Source organism: Cervus elaphus, chromosome 17 (genome assembly GCF_910594005.1).
Source record: "Cervus elaphus chromosome 17, mCerEla1.1, whole genome shotgun sequence".
Classification (NCBI taxonomy): domain Eukaryota; kingdom Metazoa; phylum Chordata; class Mammalia; order Artiodactyla; family Cervidae; genus Cervus; species Cervus elaphus.
Window position 1 is genome coordinate 44,969,502 of NC_057831.1, and position 20,128 is coordinate 44,989,629.

Consider the following 20,128-nt stretch of genomic DNA (forward strand, 5'->3'; position numbering starts at 1 on the left):
TGCCAGTACCATACTGTCTTGATGACTGTAGCTTTGTAGTATAGTCTGAAGTCAGGCAGGTTGATTCCTCCAGTTCCATTTTTCTTAAGATTGCTTTGGCTCTTTGAGGTGTTTTTGTATTTCCACACAAATTGTGAAATTATTTGTTCTAGTTCTGTGAAAAATACCGTTGGTAACTTGATAGGGATTGCATTGAGTCTACAGATTGCTTTGGGTAGTATACTAACTTTCACTGTATTGATCCGTCCAATCCATGAACATGGTATATTTCTCCATCTATTTTTATCAACAAATTCATCATGGTAGGGGAGAAGATCCCAAAAAAGCCAGAGAGCCATGGCAGCAAGAACTCTTTTCACAAATCAAAATATATTTTTGTCTGTGGAGCATGGCTAGATCTCCTTCCACTCCCATTTATTTGAAAACTTAATTCTTGTCCCATCTTTTTTTTTTTTAATCAATGAATTTTACTTATTTAGCTCTCTTTTTGATGATAATGATAATGATGATGAGTTGGTTTCCATCAAACAAATGTTCTAATCTGTCATAATATCAAAAGAATGTTGTCATGAATGGTAGTAATTAAGCATAAAATCTCAGGAACAAAATACATAACTTGAAACAAAGTCATATTTAACTTTTGCTGCATTTATCCATTGCTGGGAGTTATTTTGCTTTTCTCAGTGCTTCTTATATGAAGATCCCTAAATGTTAAGTGTGCCCATGGATTGAACTGTGAAAGTATATAACACAAATACATGTATCTGAGCAAAGTGTGTTATTAGTCAACATCATTTTGTATTCAGTAAGTTTTGACCTGCTTCAGTTGAAGCTGAAGCTCCAATATTTTGGTCACCTGGTGCGAAGAGCCGACTCATTACAAAAGACCCTGACACTGGGTAAGATTGAAGGCAGGAGGAGAAGGGGCCAGAGGATGAGATGGTTGGATGGCATCACCGACTTGATGAACATGAGTTTGAGCAAGCTCTGGAAGATAAGGAAGGACAGGGAAGCCTGGCATGCTGCAGTCCATGCAGTCACAAAGAGTCGGACACAACTGAGCAACTGAACAACAAACCTGCTTCAGATTCCATGTAAAAATTTTTTGATGAAAAATAAATCCTTAGGCTTGAAGCTTTTATTCTAACGCTAACTAATACAACAGGTTTAACTTTTGTCATTTTGAAATACATTAAACTTATGTTCTAATATTGCTTATCTTTAATAATTAAAAGGCAGGCCACAGTTCTCTTTGGACTGAGAGTCTGAGATTGAGAGAGACCTGTGTTTAAGTCCTGGCTCCACCCTTCGTTAGCTCTGTGCTCCTGGGCAGATCGGGTAATCTCTCAGAACAACTTTCTCTCCCCATGTAAATTACAAGAGCTAATGCTAACTTCAGAGTTTGCAAAGAGGATGAAACATAACATATATGTATTTTGTGAAAAGTGCAGTACAAATTCTGTTATAGATTTGGTTTCTATCCGAGCAGCTGTCTGTGTGTATTAATGGCACTTTTGGATTTTTGGTTTTAGATGATAAAATAAAGCACACATCTGTGTTTATGGGTTTGGATTATTGCATACATTTCTGGATTGAATATCATGTTTCCTGGAGCATGGTGACAGATTGGGAATCAAAGGCTATTTTAAAGTTTTCTGTCGTGTGACACCTGGGGTTGATCTGGGGTTGAGAGGAAAAGGCACCTGAGGTCACTGGGTAACATTGAGAGATTTATGCAAACCTGACTCCCTAGAAATTAAATGACATTTCAAAAGGTATTTGCTCAGAATCCTGACACTCCTTTCCAGCCAGTGAAATGTTAACCTGGCAGTTGGTGGCTGGTACTTCTGTAGGTCGCCTTGTGGGGTTTTTTAAGACCTTGTGGGGTTTTTTAGGACCCGGAAATTGAAAGCAGATGATATCAAAAGGAAGCCGCTAATCTACTCTGTATGCAAAAAGATGTGTTTATTTTTCCTTTGACTCCAGGAACCCTGGCTGCTCCTCAGCTCTGGATACACAACCCCCACCTGACCATTAAGCCTTCTGAAACTACCGAAGCTTTCAGAAACAGTAGAAAAACCAGGTAGCTTTGCCTTCTGCAAGAGCCAGAAAGTTGTGTAAACATTTAGGGCTGATCCCCTGGCAGCTTGGAACTGGTTTAACCAGATTCAGTGAGGCTTGTGCAGAAATGCCTGTCTGGGTGAAGAAGCCTGCCTTTAATCTCAGTGGGGCTTTGGGAACAATCCAGAAAGCTGCTCTCCCTTAGGGTGTTTGTTTCAAGTTGTGGCACTTACAGGTAATGAGGAACTGCCATTCAACCAAGGCACTGGTTTAAACCAAGGTCGCTACCATCCTGGCACAGTGTCTAAGCATTTTAACATTCAGCTATGCTGGCTCTCCGCGCTGTAGGTGAGGAATTGCAAACCACAGTTCCATCAATCTCTAACCTGCTGCTGCTAAGTCGCTTCAGTAGTGTCCGACTCTGTGCGACCCCATAGACGGCAGCCCACCAGGCTCCGCCATCCCTGGGATTCTCCAGGCAAGAGCACTGGAGTGGGTTGCCATTTCCTTCTCCAATGCATGAAAGTGAAAAGTGAAAGTGAAGTTGCTCAGTCGTGTCTGACTCTTAGCCTAAATGCCGCTCATTTACTGGGTCAACATCCACCCTATGTTTTGAGGGCAAATATTACTATTTATTATTTTAAAAGTTCAAAAGTCTGTGGTTCAAAGAGAGCAAGTTGTCATTGCTGGTGTGGAAATTTGATATATACAGGAATGCAGTAGGAAAAAGTCTCTGAATAAAGAGATGGAAAGGTAACAGAATATGCCACTTTGGCTTAAGCACGATTTGGAGCTTAAGGCAACTGAGAATCAGCAGATATAAGAAAAGCTCACTGTCCTCCTCTTATTTACCTAGAGGTGGGACATACTCTGTAAAGATAACTTGTAAAGATGCCCCCTTCACTCCCTCACTCCCAGCCACCTCCCTTCTCTATTAAGAACAGAAATAAACCACTAGAGATAATTCTAAATCCTTATTTACCATTAGTTTCACCGTCTCCTTGCCTTCCCGAAATTTGCCATTCACAGGAGCTCAAAGTCCTTCTCATATCTTATGTCTCTAAATATATACTGTTCTTTTGTCAAGAGATTGAATATAAGCCTAGGTTCTAACCACCTCTGTGAGAGACTCACTTCTAATGTCCCCATGTGTATGGTTGACAAAAAATGTTCATAAATGTCTGCTTGTTTTTTTCTTATTAACCTAGTTTTGGTTTTTTGTTTTTTTTTTTTTTTAGTTTAATTTGTAGGGCCTCAGGCGGAGAACACAAGGTGAGTAGAGGAAAAGATTTTTTTCTTTTTCTTTCCCTACAAGATGAACTAGATTCTAGTGGAGTTTCTGGTCATACTTTGGGGAGGTTGAGTTTCTCATGTATGTAATATGTATATAATATATATACACTATACGTGGGTATGTGTGTGTGTGTTTGTTCACTTATTTAGTTAACTGTGCTACCACTTATGAAATTTCTTACTCAGCCGTGTACTGTGTTGTGTGATTTTTTGTGCTGTGTAAACATCTGTTTGCTCATCCGTATCTACCCTCCACCTTCCCCCCTCTGCTCTATGTTCTGGGAGGCTGACCTTCATTCATGGACACCATCAGCAGGCATCTCCACATCTCATTTCCGTGTTTTTTGTTTGTTTTTTTTCTTTCTTTCTTCCTTTTTTTTTTTTTTTGCCCATAGGAGATGAAAAGATGAAAGATCTGAGGGCCAAAGGAAGAAAGTGAGGTTGGATATTTATTCCCTCAGCTTCTTCCCTGTGGGCCTGCCATGGCTGGCTGAGGCCCTCTGCTGAAGGCCATCACTCTGCAGGGCTGTTCCTTCCACATAATTATTCTCTTTGGGTTTGCAGTAACTTCCTTGGCCTTGTAGACCTGGGGTGGAAATAACTTCCCGCTATTAATAGCCCTAAGGGAATACACTTTCCCTGGGTAGTTCCCCTTAACTCTGCCCACAACCTGGTAAACAGCCCCCTTACAAGACTTCCTTCAGTTACCCCGTGTGATGTGCTGTCTCTTTCCTGCCAGGATCCGAATGTTGCGCACGAGCTTTCATTTCATTCTTCCCTCGACTCAGAAGCCACGTGTATTATTACATATAGTAAACCTGAGAAAGACTCAGAGATGCTGAGCAACTTGCCTGAAGTCGGTGGCATAATTAATTTGTGAATGGTGGAGCAGGATTCGAAGGGGGCTCTGTGTGGTTCAGTGACCCACCCTCACCAGGCTGAGCCGTATGCATTGGATTACCTCTATGGATGGTCCCAACCTTTCCCCTTTGTCCTCTTTTCATAAAAAATACTTTGCTGACCCCCTTGACTCCCTCAAAATGAAATTCATAGATAAGGCAATCTAACTAAACACCTAATTTTTAATAAAATAAAGTGCACAAAATGTTTTAAAAGGACAGTTACTTGCAATAGAGTATATATTTCACATGTAAGTGCTTGGCATGACCACACTGTTACATGATAATGTAGCTGTCAGGTGTACATGCTTTCTTCTTTTTTTTATAAAATAATTTTATTTATTTCTTTATTTTCGGTCATGCTAGGTCTTCACTGCTGCTCAGGCTTTCTCCTGTTGCAGTTGAGTGGGGGCTATTCTCCAGTTATGGTGCTTAGGCTTTGCATTGTGGCGGCTTCTCTTGTTGTGGAGCACCGGCCACTAGCGCCACTTGGGAGTGGTTGGAAACAGTACCACCAGACACTTGGTTGCCCCAGCGAAGAGTGCTTTTGTGGCAGACTGTGTCATTGCCTCCAGTTCTTCAGCCCTTTGTGACCTATTCCCTTTGCCTTGTAACTTTAATGTTTGACCCCATGACCTGCTTGAGCCCAAAGAAGGAGGTAGAAGTGATAGTGCAGCTCCAAGCCTACGCCTTAAGAAGCTTGTCTGTTTCTCCTAGCTCTATTGTGTTTCTGTTATTCTCATGAGAAAAATGTGCCCAAGCTGGCCAGTTGGTTACAGTAGGAGGCTGAGGCACACATGGAGAAGAGCTGTGTTATCCTTGTCAAGGTGGATGTAGACCATCTAGACAATGACTTAGCTTAGGTAAGACTGGAGAGCTGAACCCCTCCACTATGAGAAATCTCTGAGATGACAAAATGGACCTGTAACAGCTTTTTTTTACAGGCATTCCAGCAGAAGCTCCAAGTCATTTCCCCAAACCCAAGCCAGTCTATATGGTTCTTTGTTCTCTCAGACTACAATGGGCTAAGGACTTCCCTGGTAAAAGTGGTTAAGAATCTGCCTTCCAGTGCAGGGGATGCAGGTTTGGTCCCTGGTTGGGGAACTAAGATCCCACATGCTATGGGGCAACTAAGCCCAGATGCCTCAACTAGAGAAGCCTGCGGGCTGCAGTGAAGAACCTGAACGCTGCTTCAAAGACTTAGCACAGCCAAAAAAAAAAAAAAAACAACCTACAATGGGCTGAAACGGAGGATGGTTGTTTTCCCAAAGGAAACTGGAATTCTGTTAGAGAAGGTAGAGAAGACAGAGAGCCCTACCAAATGCTTCCCCCATCTTCTCTGCAGGAGATTTGGGGACTGAGGGCTTTTATTCAGAAAGTCAAGGAGTAAGACTTCCTGATGTCCATAGGAAGATCACCAGTTTGTCCTCTGTTTGGGGTGGAGTACCAAAATCAAGTGTCTCTTAGCAGCATTAAAGATCATGCTCTGAGATGGAAGTATGACAAGGGTCTGTCTCAGAGTCCTGCTAAGACTCTTAGCTGTTTTCTGCTCAAGGATTTTTGTGTACAAACTAAAAATATTATGAGGCAATAACATGAAACATTCATAAATTAATGCTCATATGCATGGCCTCTCCAGCAAGGAACCAACATATGCTATTTAACATTTTGTTGTTCAGTTGCTCAGTCATGTCCGACTCTTTGTGATGCCATGGGCTGTGGCATGCTAGGCTTCCCTGTCCTTCACCATCTCCTGGAGCTTGCTCAAACTTATGTCCATTGAGTGTATATCACTCAACCACCTCATCCTCTGTCAGCCCCTTCTCCTCTGGCCTTCAATCTTTCCTAGCATCAAGGTCTTTTCAAATGAGTCGGCTCTTCACATCAGGTGGCCAAAGTATTGAAGCTTCAGCTTCAGCATCAGTCCTTCCAATGAATTTCCAGGGTTGATTGCCTGTAGGATTGACTGGTTTGCTCTCCTTGAAGTCCAAGGGACTCTCAAGAGTTTTCCCAAAACCACAGTTCAAAAGCATCCATTCTTTGGCACTCAGCCTTCTTTATGGTCCAACACTTACATCCATACATGATTACTGGAAAAACCACAGCTTTGACTAGATGGACCTTTGTCAGCAAAGTGATGTCTCTGCTTTTTAATATGCTGTCTAGGTTTGTCATAGCTTTCCTTCCAAGGAGCAAAAGTCTTTTAATTTCATGGCTGCAGTCACCATCTGCACTGATTTTGGAGCCCAAGAAATAAAGTCTGTCACTGTTTCCATTGTCTCCCCATCTATATATATTTAACATATATATCTGAACATAATGGGAGACTTTTTTTTCTCTCCAAAATTATCCCCCAGAAAAGAGAAATTCACCTATGGATCATGTTATTTTTGAAAACTTCAATTTCTGTCATATGAAGGGATGCGCTCTCATTTACTTTATTTGGATCAATTTTTGTTATATTTTTACTGTTTGGGGAATCTTTCCTGTAAAGGCTGAAAATCCAGACTGATTTGGGCTGTTTTTACAGGTTATCTCATGGAATCACAATTATTTAAGAGAGAATAAGAAAATATAGAATCAGGGGACTTCCCTGGTGGTCCAGTGGCTAAGATTCCATGCTCCCAGTACAGGGGGCCCAGGTTCTACCCCTGGATGGGGAACTAAGATCCCATGTGCTGCAACTCAGACCTGGTGCAGACAAAGGCGCAGTCTCCAAAGGAGAGTAGAAGCAACCCTGGGAGACACTTAAAGAGACAGAGTCCAGTGTTTGAGAACATATTTATTAACCCCTCCAAAAAAATGGTAATTATTTCTGGTGATATGATTTCATGAATTCAATCACAAATTTTGTAAACAAGCCTTTTAAAGATTACAGATACATACCTATAAGCCAAAACTTAAAAAATAGAAGTGTTAACTGCTAATGTGAATGAATAATTAAGGCTTAAGATACATCCCAAAATACCATCAACAGCAGGTCCTGAAAGTTTCCTAACTGGAGATGTAGAAGTGCAGATAATGTGCTCCAGAAATCCGTGCTGGAGAACTTGAAAAGGGGGCATTGTTAGGTCAAAGACCAGCTACTACAGGTGCAGGTGAAGATCTGAGTGAAACTACTGCATAAAAAGTGCAGGAAAAGAGCGGCATTTCTAGATTAATATACCCTAGTATTAAATGAGTGAGTCAAAATATGTATGAGTAGCATCATTTTTTTTTTACATAATATCAGTTCAGTTCAGTTGCTCAGTCGCGTCAAACTCTCTGCGACCCCATGGACTGCAGCACGCCAGGCCTCACTGTACATTACAAACTCATTGCCGTTTTTGAGAGTGCATCCAAGTACTGCATTTCAGACTCTTTTGTTGACTATGATTGCAATTCCATTTCTTCTAAGGGTTTCTTGCCCACAGTAGTAGATAAAATGGTCATCTGAGTGAAATTCACCCATTTCAGCCCACTTTAGTTCACTGATTTCTAAAATATCAACGTTCACTCTTGCCATCTCCTGTTTGATGACTTCCAAGTTGCCTTGATTCATGGACCTAACATTCCAGGGTCCTATGCAATATTGCTCTTTACAGTATTGGACCTTACTTCCATCACCAGTTGCATCCACAACTGGGTGTTGTTTTTGCTTTGGCTCCATCTCTTCATTCTTTCTGGAGTTATCTCTCCCCTGATCTCCAGTAGCATATCGGGCACCTACTGACCTGGGGCGTTCATCTTTCAGTGTCCTATCTTTCTGCCTTTTCATACTGTCTGTGGGGTCTCAAGGCAAGAATCCTGAAGTGGTTTGCCTTTCCCTGCTCCAGTGGACCACATTTTTCAGAACTCTCCGCCATGACCTGTCCGTCTTGGTTGGCGCTACACAGCAAGACTCATAGTTTCTTTGAGTTAGACAAGGCTGTGGTGCATGTGATCAGTTTGATTAGTTTTCTGTGATTGTGGTTTCCAGTCTGTCTGCCCTCTGATGGAGAAGGATAAGAGGCTTATGGAAGCTTCCTGATGAGATAGACAGACAGAGGGGGAAACTGGGTCTTGTTCTGATGGGCGGGGCCATGCTCAGTAAATCTTTAATTCAATTTCCTGTTGATGGGTGGAGCTGTGTATATATATAATATATATTACATACTATAGCTATTGACTATTTCATCTACAACCATTCATGTGTTTACTGCAGTTACACAATAAGTCTTGAAATTGGGTAGACTAATTTCTCGTACTTTATTATTTTTCAAAATTCTTTAGGCTATTCTAGTTTTCTCACATTTCCTTATAAATTTCAGAATAATATTGTCCAAATCTACAAACATCTGACCAAGATATGCTCTGAATATGGGGATAACTGACATCTTTACTAAGTTGAGTCTTCAGCTATTTTTATCAGTCGTGGCTGGTGGTGGTGGTGATGCTGCCTTTTGGATTTGTAACCAGACCAAATCTTTGCTGCACTGCTAAGAGTCATCCGTGGTCATAACCTTCACAGAATGTAAGAGTGGAAGTCTTTCAGTCGTGTCCGACTCTTTGCGACCCCATGGACTATACAGTCTATGGAATTCTCTAGGCCAGAATACTGGATTGGGTAGCCTTTCCCTTCTCCAGGGGAAGATTTTTGCAATCCCGGGATAGAACCCAAGTCTCCCTCGTTGCAGGGGATTCTTTACCAGCTGAGCCACAAGGGAAGCCCAAGAGTCATTTCATCTCCTGGCTATATTTTTAGAAAAGGAGGGTACTCACGGATCCTAAGGTACTAAGGCTGAGGCAGAAAATAGGTGTGTTTACTGCACAGGGTCCAGCAAGTTGCCTGTCAATCCATCCCGTCTCCCACTCAATCCCAGGAGAGGGACCTCTTAGCCTCCATCTCGCAAGGGACAGGGTTTAGGGGCATGACCTCCGCTCCAGCAGCCGAAGTTCCTCCTAGCAGCGTGGGGGCGCGCTAAAGTCGCTGCAGGTCCAAGCGGCGCTCTATCTCAGCCTCTTTGGTCCGGACTGAGGCTTTCGGGACGGCGGTGGGAACATGGCGACCTCCAGGGACCGGCTTGGAGCCGTGGAGGCAGAGGAGAGCTCGAGTCGCCAGGGGTACTCGGGAGTCGAGTTGGTGCTTTCTTCTGATTCCGCCACCCCCGCCCCGCTGTGCCCTCACGGTGGGTCCGCGTCTGGGCTCAGCCTGGCTGTCGGGCGCCAAGGGGCGTGGTTATCCTGAGGGCGCCTGGGGCATTTAGCGCTCCCATTCCTAGGGAAGTTGTGCTTTTCCACTTACTTAAGAAACCTTCAAAGAAGCCCTCCTGTTGTGGTTTTGGCTTCAAAGCCGTTACATCTTTTTTGAAGGGACGAGGCAGAGGCTAGGCACAAAGGATGTATGTTATTAATTCCCATTGCCAAGTACTTGGATATTTCATTTGTTGATTTCCTTTATTTTTAGTTAAAAAAAGTTAGGGAGGCGCGAAATCATGAATTCTTGCTTAGAAAGCAGACCCAGTTTTTCTCTAACTCGCGGAGAGAGAGTGTGTCCAAATCTAAAAGCTAAGAGTTTCACTGGAAAGATAACTGAGCCGAGGTAACAAAGTGCTCCGTTGTTCGAACTCTGTTGTTGTGTCAGGACTTAGACGGTTCACCATGTGGACTGCAGCTGTACTGACACTAGCATTTTCCTTCTGCAGAGACTGGTTTTCAAAATGTTTCTTAAGTAGTCAGTGCCTGAATGTGTGACTTTCGGTTAAAAAAAAAAAAAAAGTTATCAAAGTATTGCATTTAATTATGACAACCTGTGCATAAAGCTAAAACAAATTTTAAAGTCGGTGAAAACTAGAAACTTGATATCGATGACTGTCTGACATGTTTTCTTTTTTATTATGGAACTAGGACCTACTCTTCTGTTTGTGAAGGTGAACCAAGGGAAAGAAGAAACACGGAGGTTTTATGCCTGTTCAGCTTGTAGAGATAGAAAAGATTGTAATTTTTTTCAATGGGAAGATGAAAAGGTATATCAACTTCTTGGATATATTTATTTACTTTTGATGTGTGTGACATTTTGTTAAGAACGTATGAGATAAACATCTTAAGAGATGAAGGTATCATGTTTTTTGGTCCAGAGATTAGAATTTATAATTACTTTGAACTTACTCTGACTACTGATATCTTAAACTACTGTCTCAAAGAATGAATTTCCTTTAAAACTTTCTGAGGTATTAATATTGAGTTTGCAAATATAGATTTCTTCCTGCAGAATGCAGGTCATGATCATTCCTGGAAGTGTTTTAGAAAAACCCTTTTTGGGAAGCATTTGCATCAAACATCCTTTCTTCAGCTACTGGATGGCTGATGAAGGCACTTAGAGATACAGTTATGAGCTTGGTATCCTCTTGGCTCAGCGCCAATTCAAGTTTCTGAGAGTTTTGACTAGAAAACTTTCAGCTTTGTTAGGTTTATTGAAAAACAGTCTGTGTGCCACTCTTTTGTAGACTTGTTAAGATCACCATGTGTGAATTAATCTCTCAGTGCTTCAGTACATTGTTTACTGTTTCAATCTGCTCTAGAGTTTCCCAAGGTCTTTTGTTTCCCCCTGAAATGAATGCTTGTTTACATCTTTGAGCTGCCTGAGTTTCTGGCTTCTTGGTGTTCAAATATGATACCACTTTTTCTAGGATGATAGCCAGTTTGATGATTTACTAAGTGAGTTTTGTACTATCTTTCAGTTGTCAGGAGCCAGACTTGCTGCCCGGGAAGCCCATAACCGAAGCTGTCAGCCTCCTTTATCCCGATCTCAGTGTGTGGAAAGGTACTGATGGGGTGTCACTTTTAATTTATTATCCCATTGTTGATTTTTTTCTCTGTGCCTTTAAGTTTACTTTAATTAGTGTATTTTTGTTGTGGTAAAAGGCATATTTAACATTTGCCAATTCAGTGGCGATAATTATATTAACAGTGTTGTGCAACCATCACCACTGTGTTTCATCACCCCAAACAGAAATTCTGTCACTGTCAAGTAATAACTCTCCATTGCACCTTCCTCCAGTCTGTGATAACCTCTAATCTACTTTTTGTTTCTATGAATTTGACCATTCTAGGTACTTAGATAAGTGGAATCATCCGTATTTGTCCTGTTGTGTCTGACTTATTTCACTTGGAGTAGTGTTTTCAAGGCTCATCCATGTTGTAGCATGTATCAAAACTTCATCTTTTTTATGGCTGACTGATATTCCTTTGTATATGTGTACCACATCTTGTTTATTCATCAGTGGGCACCCAGATGTTTCCACCTTTTGGCTGTTGTATGTAATAGTCAATGCATGTTGGTGTATAAATACTTTGAGTCCCTGTTTTCCATTTCTTTTGTATATATCCCTAGGAGTAGAATTACTGGATCATATGATAATACTGTTTAGTTTTTTGAGAAATTGCCAACCTGTTTTCTACAGTAGCTGCACTGTTTTACATCCCTATCAGCAATGTAGCAGAGTTCCAATTTCTGCATGTCCTTGCTAACGTGTATTATTATTATTTTTTGCTAGGGTCGCCATCCTAGCAGTTGTGTAGTGGTATGTCATTATGATTTTGATTTTTGTTTCCTTCTATATTAATGGTGTTGACCATCTTTTCATATGCATTTTGGCCATTTATATATCTTCTTGGAGAAATGTCTATTCAAGTCCTTTGTCTACTTTAACAAGGTCATTACTCTTTTTGTTGTTGAGTTGCAGGAGTTCTTTATATGTTCTAGATGTGTGTGTGTGCATGCATGTACTTAGTCGTGTGTCTGACTCTTTATGACCCCGTGGACTGTAGCCCGCCAGGCTTCTCTGTCCATGGGATTCTTGGGCAAGAATATTGGAGTGGGTTGCCATATATTACTCCAGGGAATCTTCACAACCCACGGATTGAACCTGAATCCCTTGTGTCTCTTGCATTGGCAGGGGGATTCTTTACCACAAGAGTGTATCAAAGGGTCTCATCTTTCAATTTTTTTGTTGTTGCGTGTCCTTTTGTTATCATAGCTAAGAATCATTGCCAAATCCAGTTTCATGAAGATTTACTGTAATCTTCTTTCTTGAAATAGTATTAATAAAAGAACTAAAAAAATTTTTTTAAAGCTACTACATCTGTCTTTAAAAATCTGCATTTTTAAAATGTTTTATTGGGTTAACTGGAATTGAGTCACAGATTTAATTTATTGGTAAACCTGTGAAGAAAATTCATCCCTTTCCTTTGTGGTAGGCATCGTACTCTATGCGCTGGGGGAAGCTTCTTAAGAAGCCTCTCGTCTGGGTTGCTGATGACAAACAGGTTTTCACTCTCATGACAGCTCCTTCTGGTTACCTGGGCTGCTGTGTTGAGAAGGATTCTGAAGTCTTGTCTAGGTTAAGTGGAAAGGATACTGGGATCTGTTAAAAATGTCTTCCTGAGTTTTTTTTTTTTTTTTTAACAGCACTGTGCACCTTCATTAACCATTCAAGTACAGTAGTGTCTGTAAGATCCAGGCAGAATTGGGATTTAAAAGTGAGCAGATATTCAGCATCTAACAATTTGAAAGAAGCCACTACATACTCTTTTCACAGACATGTTTGCACGGAGCCGATACAGTACTAGCCATTAACCCAGCACACCAGGCGTACTGAGGTAGAAAAGATGCAACAAGAAAAATAGCTACATTAGAAAGACTTCAACACTTCAGAAAAAGTGTAAAACACCTTTCGTTTCTCCCCTTTAGCCCCTAGAACAACATCATACCCTCTGGATCTACCTATAGTCCTGCATCAGCTTCTAGAATATTTGTCAGGAGGGCAAAAGTAAAATGACACTGGCCAGTACAGTCTTTGGATATTTAGGAAGCGGGCGGGGAGAAAGTCAGTTCTCAGATCAGATTAGTCGGCTTCAGTCTCGTCAGCAGGGTCTTTGGATCCTTTGTTCTTCCGCGCTTCTTCAACGTGCTTGTCCTTCTGTCGCAAATGCTCCAGTTTGGCAGCCATTTGTGCCTCCCGGTTCTCTTTGTTGGCTTCCATCTTGTGGGTCAGCTTCTCTTCCGCCATTTTACTGAAGGTGGTGTTCTCCTCTATGCTTTCTGAAGCACTTCTTTCTCATGCTCCCGTTTCTCAGCAAGCTGCTTCAAGACCTCCGCTTCATGGGACTTGCGTCTTTCTTCTGCAGCTTCTAATTTCTTCTGAATTTCCTCCAGGGAAAGATGCTTCTTCTTAGGAGGGGAAAGGGGAAATTCTGGGGCAGATTCTTTTGATCTCGAGCTGAGAATCAGCTCAAAAGCCTGGCCTGAGGCACGCTTCTCCAGTCCCTTCACCTGGATATCAGAAGAAGCCATGGTGAAGAGAAGACAAGAGACTGGCAGTGTACTCTACACGATTCACTGACAAGGAAAACCCTGCTCAGTCCGAGCCGCCTGGCCACACTCTCCTTCCTGAGCTTTTAATAGATTTTAAAGTCCTTTGATGGAGGTGACTTTTTTTAAGATAACTTGATTGCCCCTCAGTACTACAGTACTGAGATATCAACTTAATTTATGGGAATTAACTTGATATATACTTAATTTATGGGCATTAAATCAGCAACAAAAAATGTTGAAAGGAGAATTAATGAAAATTGGGAATCACTGAGCCAGGCATTATGTTAGGTGTTTTCCATGTGAAGTGAAATGAAGTGAAAATCACTCAGTTGTGTCCAACTCTTTATGACCCCAAGGACTGTAGCCCACCAGGCTCCTCTGTCCATGGGATTCTCCAGGCAAGAATACTGAAGTGGGTTGCTGTTTCTTGCTCCATGAGATACTGTTTAATCCTTCCCAAGGTGGTTTACTTAGATGAAAATTGAGGCTTGGAGAAGTTAAGTTAACCTCATCAACTTCATACTACTAGAATGACTGAGCAGTGACTCAAAGTTATGCCTCTCTGATTCTGAAGTGGTATTTTTAAGCATATAAGCAGATAGTAATTAATATATGATGTGTAGTAATTTAAGGAGATTTAAGGATGTAAAACAAAGTTATATAGAGAGATATTATTATGAGGTTATCATAATGAGATAGAATAAATGCAGAAAGTAGAAAGTAGGGAAGCAGCATCATGGTTTCTCCCTTTGAAGCCATCACTTTGGTCATTTTCTAGTACTTCCTCCTGGCTTTTTTCCTGTGCAAAAGGGTTGTGGTCATAATGTGTACTTAGTTTTGTACTCTACCATATCACTTTTAGCTAATAAGCATGTATTTTATGTTATTGCATAAGAATATTGGTGATTCAGTTAAACTCCATAAGAAAATTTAGATGATCTTCTTTCCTTACATAATAAGATTTTAGCCTGGAGCTAAACCACGGTGCAAATCTTTGTACTGCCAGAGTATGGTTTTTGATACTGAACAATTTTTGAAATGCATATTTCATGATAATTAGAAATAAAAACACTGGCTAGAATATGAAAATATTAAAATTTTTTCAAAAGGTTATTTCTTGGGGGCTGTAATTTCATCTGTTCTAGTGCTGATTTTTGAGAGCTTGTCTTAAATCATCTGTGATCCAAAACCTCAGATTTTGTTTCCCAGGCCTCTGTCCATTTATCTATCCTTCCATCCATCCAGTCATTTATTCATTCATTGTTGAGGACTCAAAAAGAACTTAAAATGCTAGTAATAATGGAGTTGAGATATATTTAAAAATAATACAGTGCAAAGAAGAATGTACTGTGTTGCCAGTACTCTCAGAAAAAACTGGGTACTGTGGAAGGTCAGAAGCTCTACAGATTACTTGTGCCTTCACTAACTGATTCAGTTTAAGGATATGGTATTTAAATAGGTTTTGGAGGATTGGTAAAAGTTTACACTTTTTGAAGTGTAGTGTCATTGATTTTACTGCATCACTTTATAGCTGATGCTCTTATGCTTTCTTATTTGCTTGCTACGGAGTGAAAAGTTTGAAATTATTCATTCTTCAAAATTAAAAATGTTGCCTTCCTAAAACCAAAGCTTATTAAATTACCTGTTCTGTGCTATTGATTGCTTATTCTTTTAGTGTGTCTTCAGTTTGAGACTAGCAAATTATTCTTGTGTGTAATGGACCTAAGGATGACATACTATTACTTGAGATTATAGTTGTTTTCTAGTTTAATTTTATACAACTCATTTGTGTTATCTTATTAAGTAACTATATTTGAAAGTGTTAAAATGCATTTAAACATTATCCCTATTCTATAAAGCAAACTTTTTATCTGTTACTGTGACATAGCATTAGCTTTTCATTGATTTAGTTTTGAAATTGTTAGAAAAGAACAATTGTAGTTATTGAGATAAATCGACCCTTGTTACTTGATTTTTATTATGGAGCTGGCAGTGCTGCACGGACTTCTAAGTTCCACAATATAGGATTTGATAATCATTTTCCTAATTTTACTCTTTGAATCATGCTTTATATTTCATATGTGTTCAGCTGACTGGTTTATATTTTTGTGCCTGAGACTTGACTTCTTTTACAGTTTTCAGCTGCCTGTTATGTATTCTATTATGTAGTATGTTGGCATCTTTATCATGATCCCTGAAGTCTTAGAGAAGATATATTTTAATGCTAAAATCAGCATTAATTTATGTGCATCCAGATAGTTTTGTTTAGTTGATAATTCATTTGGTTATATTTTTTTTCAGAGCTCATTTAAACTCAGATTTTCAAGGTCTGCTATTAGGGAAATGCCATAAACATAATTTGTCTACTCCTGGAAAGGCAAATGGAACATCAAATGGAGATCAATAAAAGTGACATTCTGAATGCTAGCCTGCAGTTTGTGAGTCATGCTGAGCTGTGCCGCAGAATGAATTTCTCCTTGCCCCCACGTGTGTGTAGTTAAGTACAAATGAGGAGGCAGCGCTGAGTAATCCTTTGCTCTAGAGAGTCTCCTGTTCTTCCTGCCAAGCTGAAAAAAAACTCTTATGTCTGAATGTTACATAAAGCCATGTTGTTGAACGATGATGTAATTTTGAATAGAAATATGCCTAAGATCTCAGTTGATCTTGTCAAGAGAAGGTTAATAAACTAGCAATAAAAAATTTCTGAAGGAAAGTTTTGACCAGGCACAAAATGTGTAAGTGGAGGTTCATTTAACATTGTTCTTTTTCTTTTCTTAAAAATAATTAAAGTTAGTGCCTTAAGATAGCCTCATGTAGTGAGTGAATTGCCACACTAGCCCCTGGCTTTGAACTTTCAGCTCTTTGAACTTTCATCTGGTGATTTTGCACTTTCTCCTGCTTTCAGTTGGCTTCAGTGGGTGTGTGATAGGCAGTCCTTTTGACTGTTTTTAAGTAGCAGAAACTGACATAGCATCATCTCTTTGGGGAGCTTCCCTTCTCCTTTTTCCTGTAAAGCCTTTGATTGTGTTTGTCATTCATTCAGTGACAAGTATTTACTTCTCTGATATCAAAAGTGTGCTGTGGTTCCCAGGGCTTCTTCAGGCAGTGCTAGTGGTAAAGAACCTGCCTGCCAATGCAGGAGTTGTAAGAGATGTGGTTTGACCCCTGTGTTGAGAAGATCCCCTGGAGAAGGGCATGGCAACCTACTCTAGTATTATTGCCTGGAGAATCCCATGGACAGAGGAACCTGGCGGGCTGCAGTGTAGGATCGCAAAGAGTCGGCCACGACTGAAGCGACTTAGCACACAGGCACGTGCTTCGGCTCTGTCGCTCTGCTTTGGTCCTTGACTGCAGGTACAGTAACTGTGTTTCGGGACTGAGTCATAGGGTGATGGCAGTGACCCTCCACCTACAGTCTGGCTGGTGGCAGTTTTAAATCGTGCCTCAATATCCTCGATGCTAAAGTATGAAGAGATATGCATCTTAGAAGTGATGAAGTAGCCTGATTGGATTTTGCTTTTGTGATCCCGTCTGTCTTCTAATGGGTGGGTTTATTTAGCCCGTTTTAATAGTGGGTATGATAGATACGCTTGGTCCTGGCTTTGTTGCATGATTTTTATGCTTCCAGATTTTATTGCTTCTTTTTATTCTCTTTCACTCTATGGTCTATGTTTGCTTTTATTTTTTTAATATGCGTTTCTTCTGTATTTTTGTCTTAATGGTTGCCTTTGTGGTTTTTTAAACTAGATTTAATTTTTTTTTTTTTTATATTGCCTTCCTTCATCTAAAAATGAGAAATGGTGACTTTATGTATTTCTTCTTCTGTGTTTCCTTCTCTATAGTTACTATCTGATTTCAATTGATTATTTCTTGTTAGGGTTAACCTCATACCTTTGATTATTGCTTATAGCACTTGATTTTTCAGTTTTAAATTATATCTTTTGGCCTATGGCTCTAAAACATGAGAAAATCAGTATACTGATACAGATAGTATACTATCTCTCACTTTCTCTTCCCCTTCCTCTGCTGGTATTATTTGGATTTTTATTGTTTCCATTTTATACTCTGATACTCATATTTTTTTCTCATTTTAGTCTGTGGTCAAATGGATTTAGTGCTGACTGACAGTCTAGTGTTGTTTCATCTGACTGAAATTTATCCTCCAGCAGTTTTAATTCTTTCATAAAAAAGGCTTTTGTTAATTAAAAAATAGTTTACATCAAAATATCCATGTGGCTATTGTATAATTCCATTTATATTAAAACATGTTTTAATCATAATAACTTCTTTTCTGCACAACTTTTGTTTTGCAACTAGCTAATAACAGTTTTGGGTTATTTGTTTTGTAATGACTATCTGTTTAATTATTTATGTGCTTCAGAAATGATTCAACTGCAAACTCTCTGCCTGTTGTCTGAACTCTCTCAAAACATTCAGATGTAGCATAATCTATCAGCTTCACCTTCTTGAAGAAATCTGTCCTCAAACTTTCTGAACTGCTCCTGTCTGGAAAAGTTGCCCTTTCTCCTTGACATCCAGCTGTCCAGCAGTTTCTGCATGAAGTACCCAGATTATATAACCATATAACCCGTATTCTCCCAAGTCCAAAAATATTTAATGCCTTTATTCTTTGTTGTTGTTGTTGTTGTTTTTTACAATTAGAAATTTAATCTCTATTTGTTTCCTTTACACCTGTATATATTTTAATTGAAGTATACTTGATTTACAGTGTGTTAATTTCTGGTGTACAGTAAAGTGATTTGGTTTTATATGTTGTTGTTCAGTTGCCAAGTTGTATCCAACTCTTTGTAACCCCATGGACGCCCAACTCCCCTGTCCTGCACTGTCTCCTGGAGTTTACTGATTCATGTCCATTGAATTGGTAATGTCATCCAACCATCTCATCCTCTACTGCCCTCTTCTCCTTCTGCCCTCAATCTTTCCCTGCATCAGGGTCTTTTTTAATGAGTTGGTTCTTCCCTTCAGATGGCCACAGAATTGGAGCTCCAGCTTCAGCATCAGTCCTTCCAATGAATATTTAGGGTTAATTTCCTTTAGGATTGACTGATTTGATCTCCTTGTGGTTCAAGGACTCTGAACAGTCTTCTGCAGAACTGCAGTTCAAAAGCATTGATTCTTCAGTGCTCAGCCTTCTTTATGGTCCAACTCTCACATCCATACATGACTACTGGAGAAACAAACCATAACTTTGGCTGTATAGACCTTTGTCAGCAAAGTGATGTCTCTGCTTTTTAATACACTGTCTAGGTTGGTCATAGCTTTTTTTTCAAGGAGCAAGCATCTCTTAATTTCATGGCTGCAGTCACTGCCTGAGTGATTTTGGAGCCTAAGAAAATAAACTCTATCACTATTTTCATTTTTCCCCATCTATTTGCCATGAAGTGATGGGACCAGCTGCCATGATCTTTGTTTTTTGAATGTTGAGTTTTAAGCCAGCTTTTTCACTCTCCTCTTTTACCCTCATTAAGAGGCTCTTTAGTTCCTCTTCACTTTCTGCCATTAGAGTTTTATATATATGTATCAATTTTTCGGATTCATCTCCATTATAGTTTATTACAAGATACTTAATATAGTTTCCTATGCTATACAGTAGAGCCTTGTTGCTTCTTTTTTATGTATAGTAGTGTATATTTACTAATCCAAAACTCCTAATTTATCTCTCCCTACCCTCCTTTCCCCTGAGGTAACCATAAGTTTTTTTCTATGTCTGTGTCACTCCTTTATTCTTGAATGGCATTGTATTTAAATATAAAATTATTCAGGTGTGTATTTTCCTTGGGATTTTGCAGTATTGCTTCATGTCCTCCAGAGCAGTGCTTCCTAATGATCTTTGTTAAGGGTCAGTGTTTTGTTTGGTTGGTTGATTTATATTTTTATTTACAGTTCACTGGGATTGGATACTTCTATAATGTAAAAATATAATTAGAAAATAAGATGAATAAGGAGAAATACAGAATGCAAGCCCACATTTTTTATTATTAGACTGAACAGACATAAAAGTACTCTGCCTAAATGGTATCAAAGTTTCTAAACATGTACTCTGAATGTCTGTCTTTGTCTGGTCAGGAACTAGAAGCACATGGTGGCCAGCTCCAGAGCCTGGCCCTCTTTGCGGAGCACTGTTCTAGAGTTAAGTAAATACTATAGATGTCTGGAGCCAGTTTGATTTTTTACCACCCAGCAGTTGACTTGATCTTTTTTCTTTGCTTTGAAATCTTGCATTTCTGTAAATATCTTTATGCTGATACTTCATTGATAGGATTCTAGGTTGGGAATATATTTTCTTCAGAGTTTAGAAGGCAGTGTTCCAGCTTCTTCTGTCTTCCTCATGGCTGTTGAGAAGATCAGGTTCAACAAGTTCATGTTCAACAAGTTCATTCCTGATCTCTTTTGTGTAACCTGTGACTTGTTTGATCCCTCCATCAATTTTTTAGAATCTTTATTCTTAGCAATGTGATATGTCATGAGGGTCTATCTTGATGTGAGTCTGTATTATTTTATTTTGCTGGGTGTCAGGTAA

The 20,128-nt window shown here is 39.8% G+C and overlaps 1 protein-coding gene and 1 pseudogene across 4 annotated transcripts in view; one reads left to right on the forward strand and one right to left on the reverse strand.

The window, feature by feature from the left end:
* The first annotated feature begins 9,229 nt into the window (after positions 1-9,229).
* Positions 9,230-20,128, forward strand: part of ZCCHC4 (zinc finger CCHC-type containing 4) — a 58,714-nt gene continuing 47,815 nt past the window's right edge. Inside the window, exons 1-3 of one of the 4 annotated variants that reach the window (XM_043871169.1) lie at positions 9,230-9,400; positions 10,119-10,237; positions 10,952-11,034. In XM_043871169.1, the coding sequence (XP_043727104.1) occupies positions 9,274-9,400; positions 10,119-10,237; positions 10,952-11,034 (329 nt within the window). In that variant the 5' untranslated portion in view covers positions 9,230-9,273. The remainder of the gene's footprint in view (positions 9,401-10,118; positions 10,238-10,951; positions 11,035-20,128) is intronic. The other 3 variants (XM_043871167.1, XM_043871168.1, XM_043871165.1) reach the window with 3 other exon arrangements.
* On the reverse strand, positions 13,118-13,639 carry LOC122673411 (annotated as a pseudogene).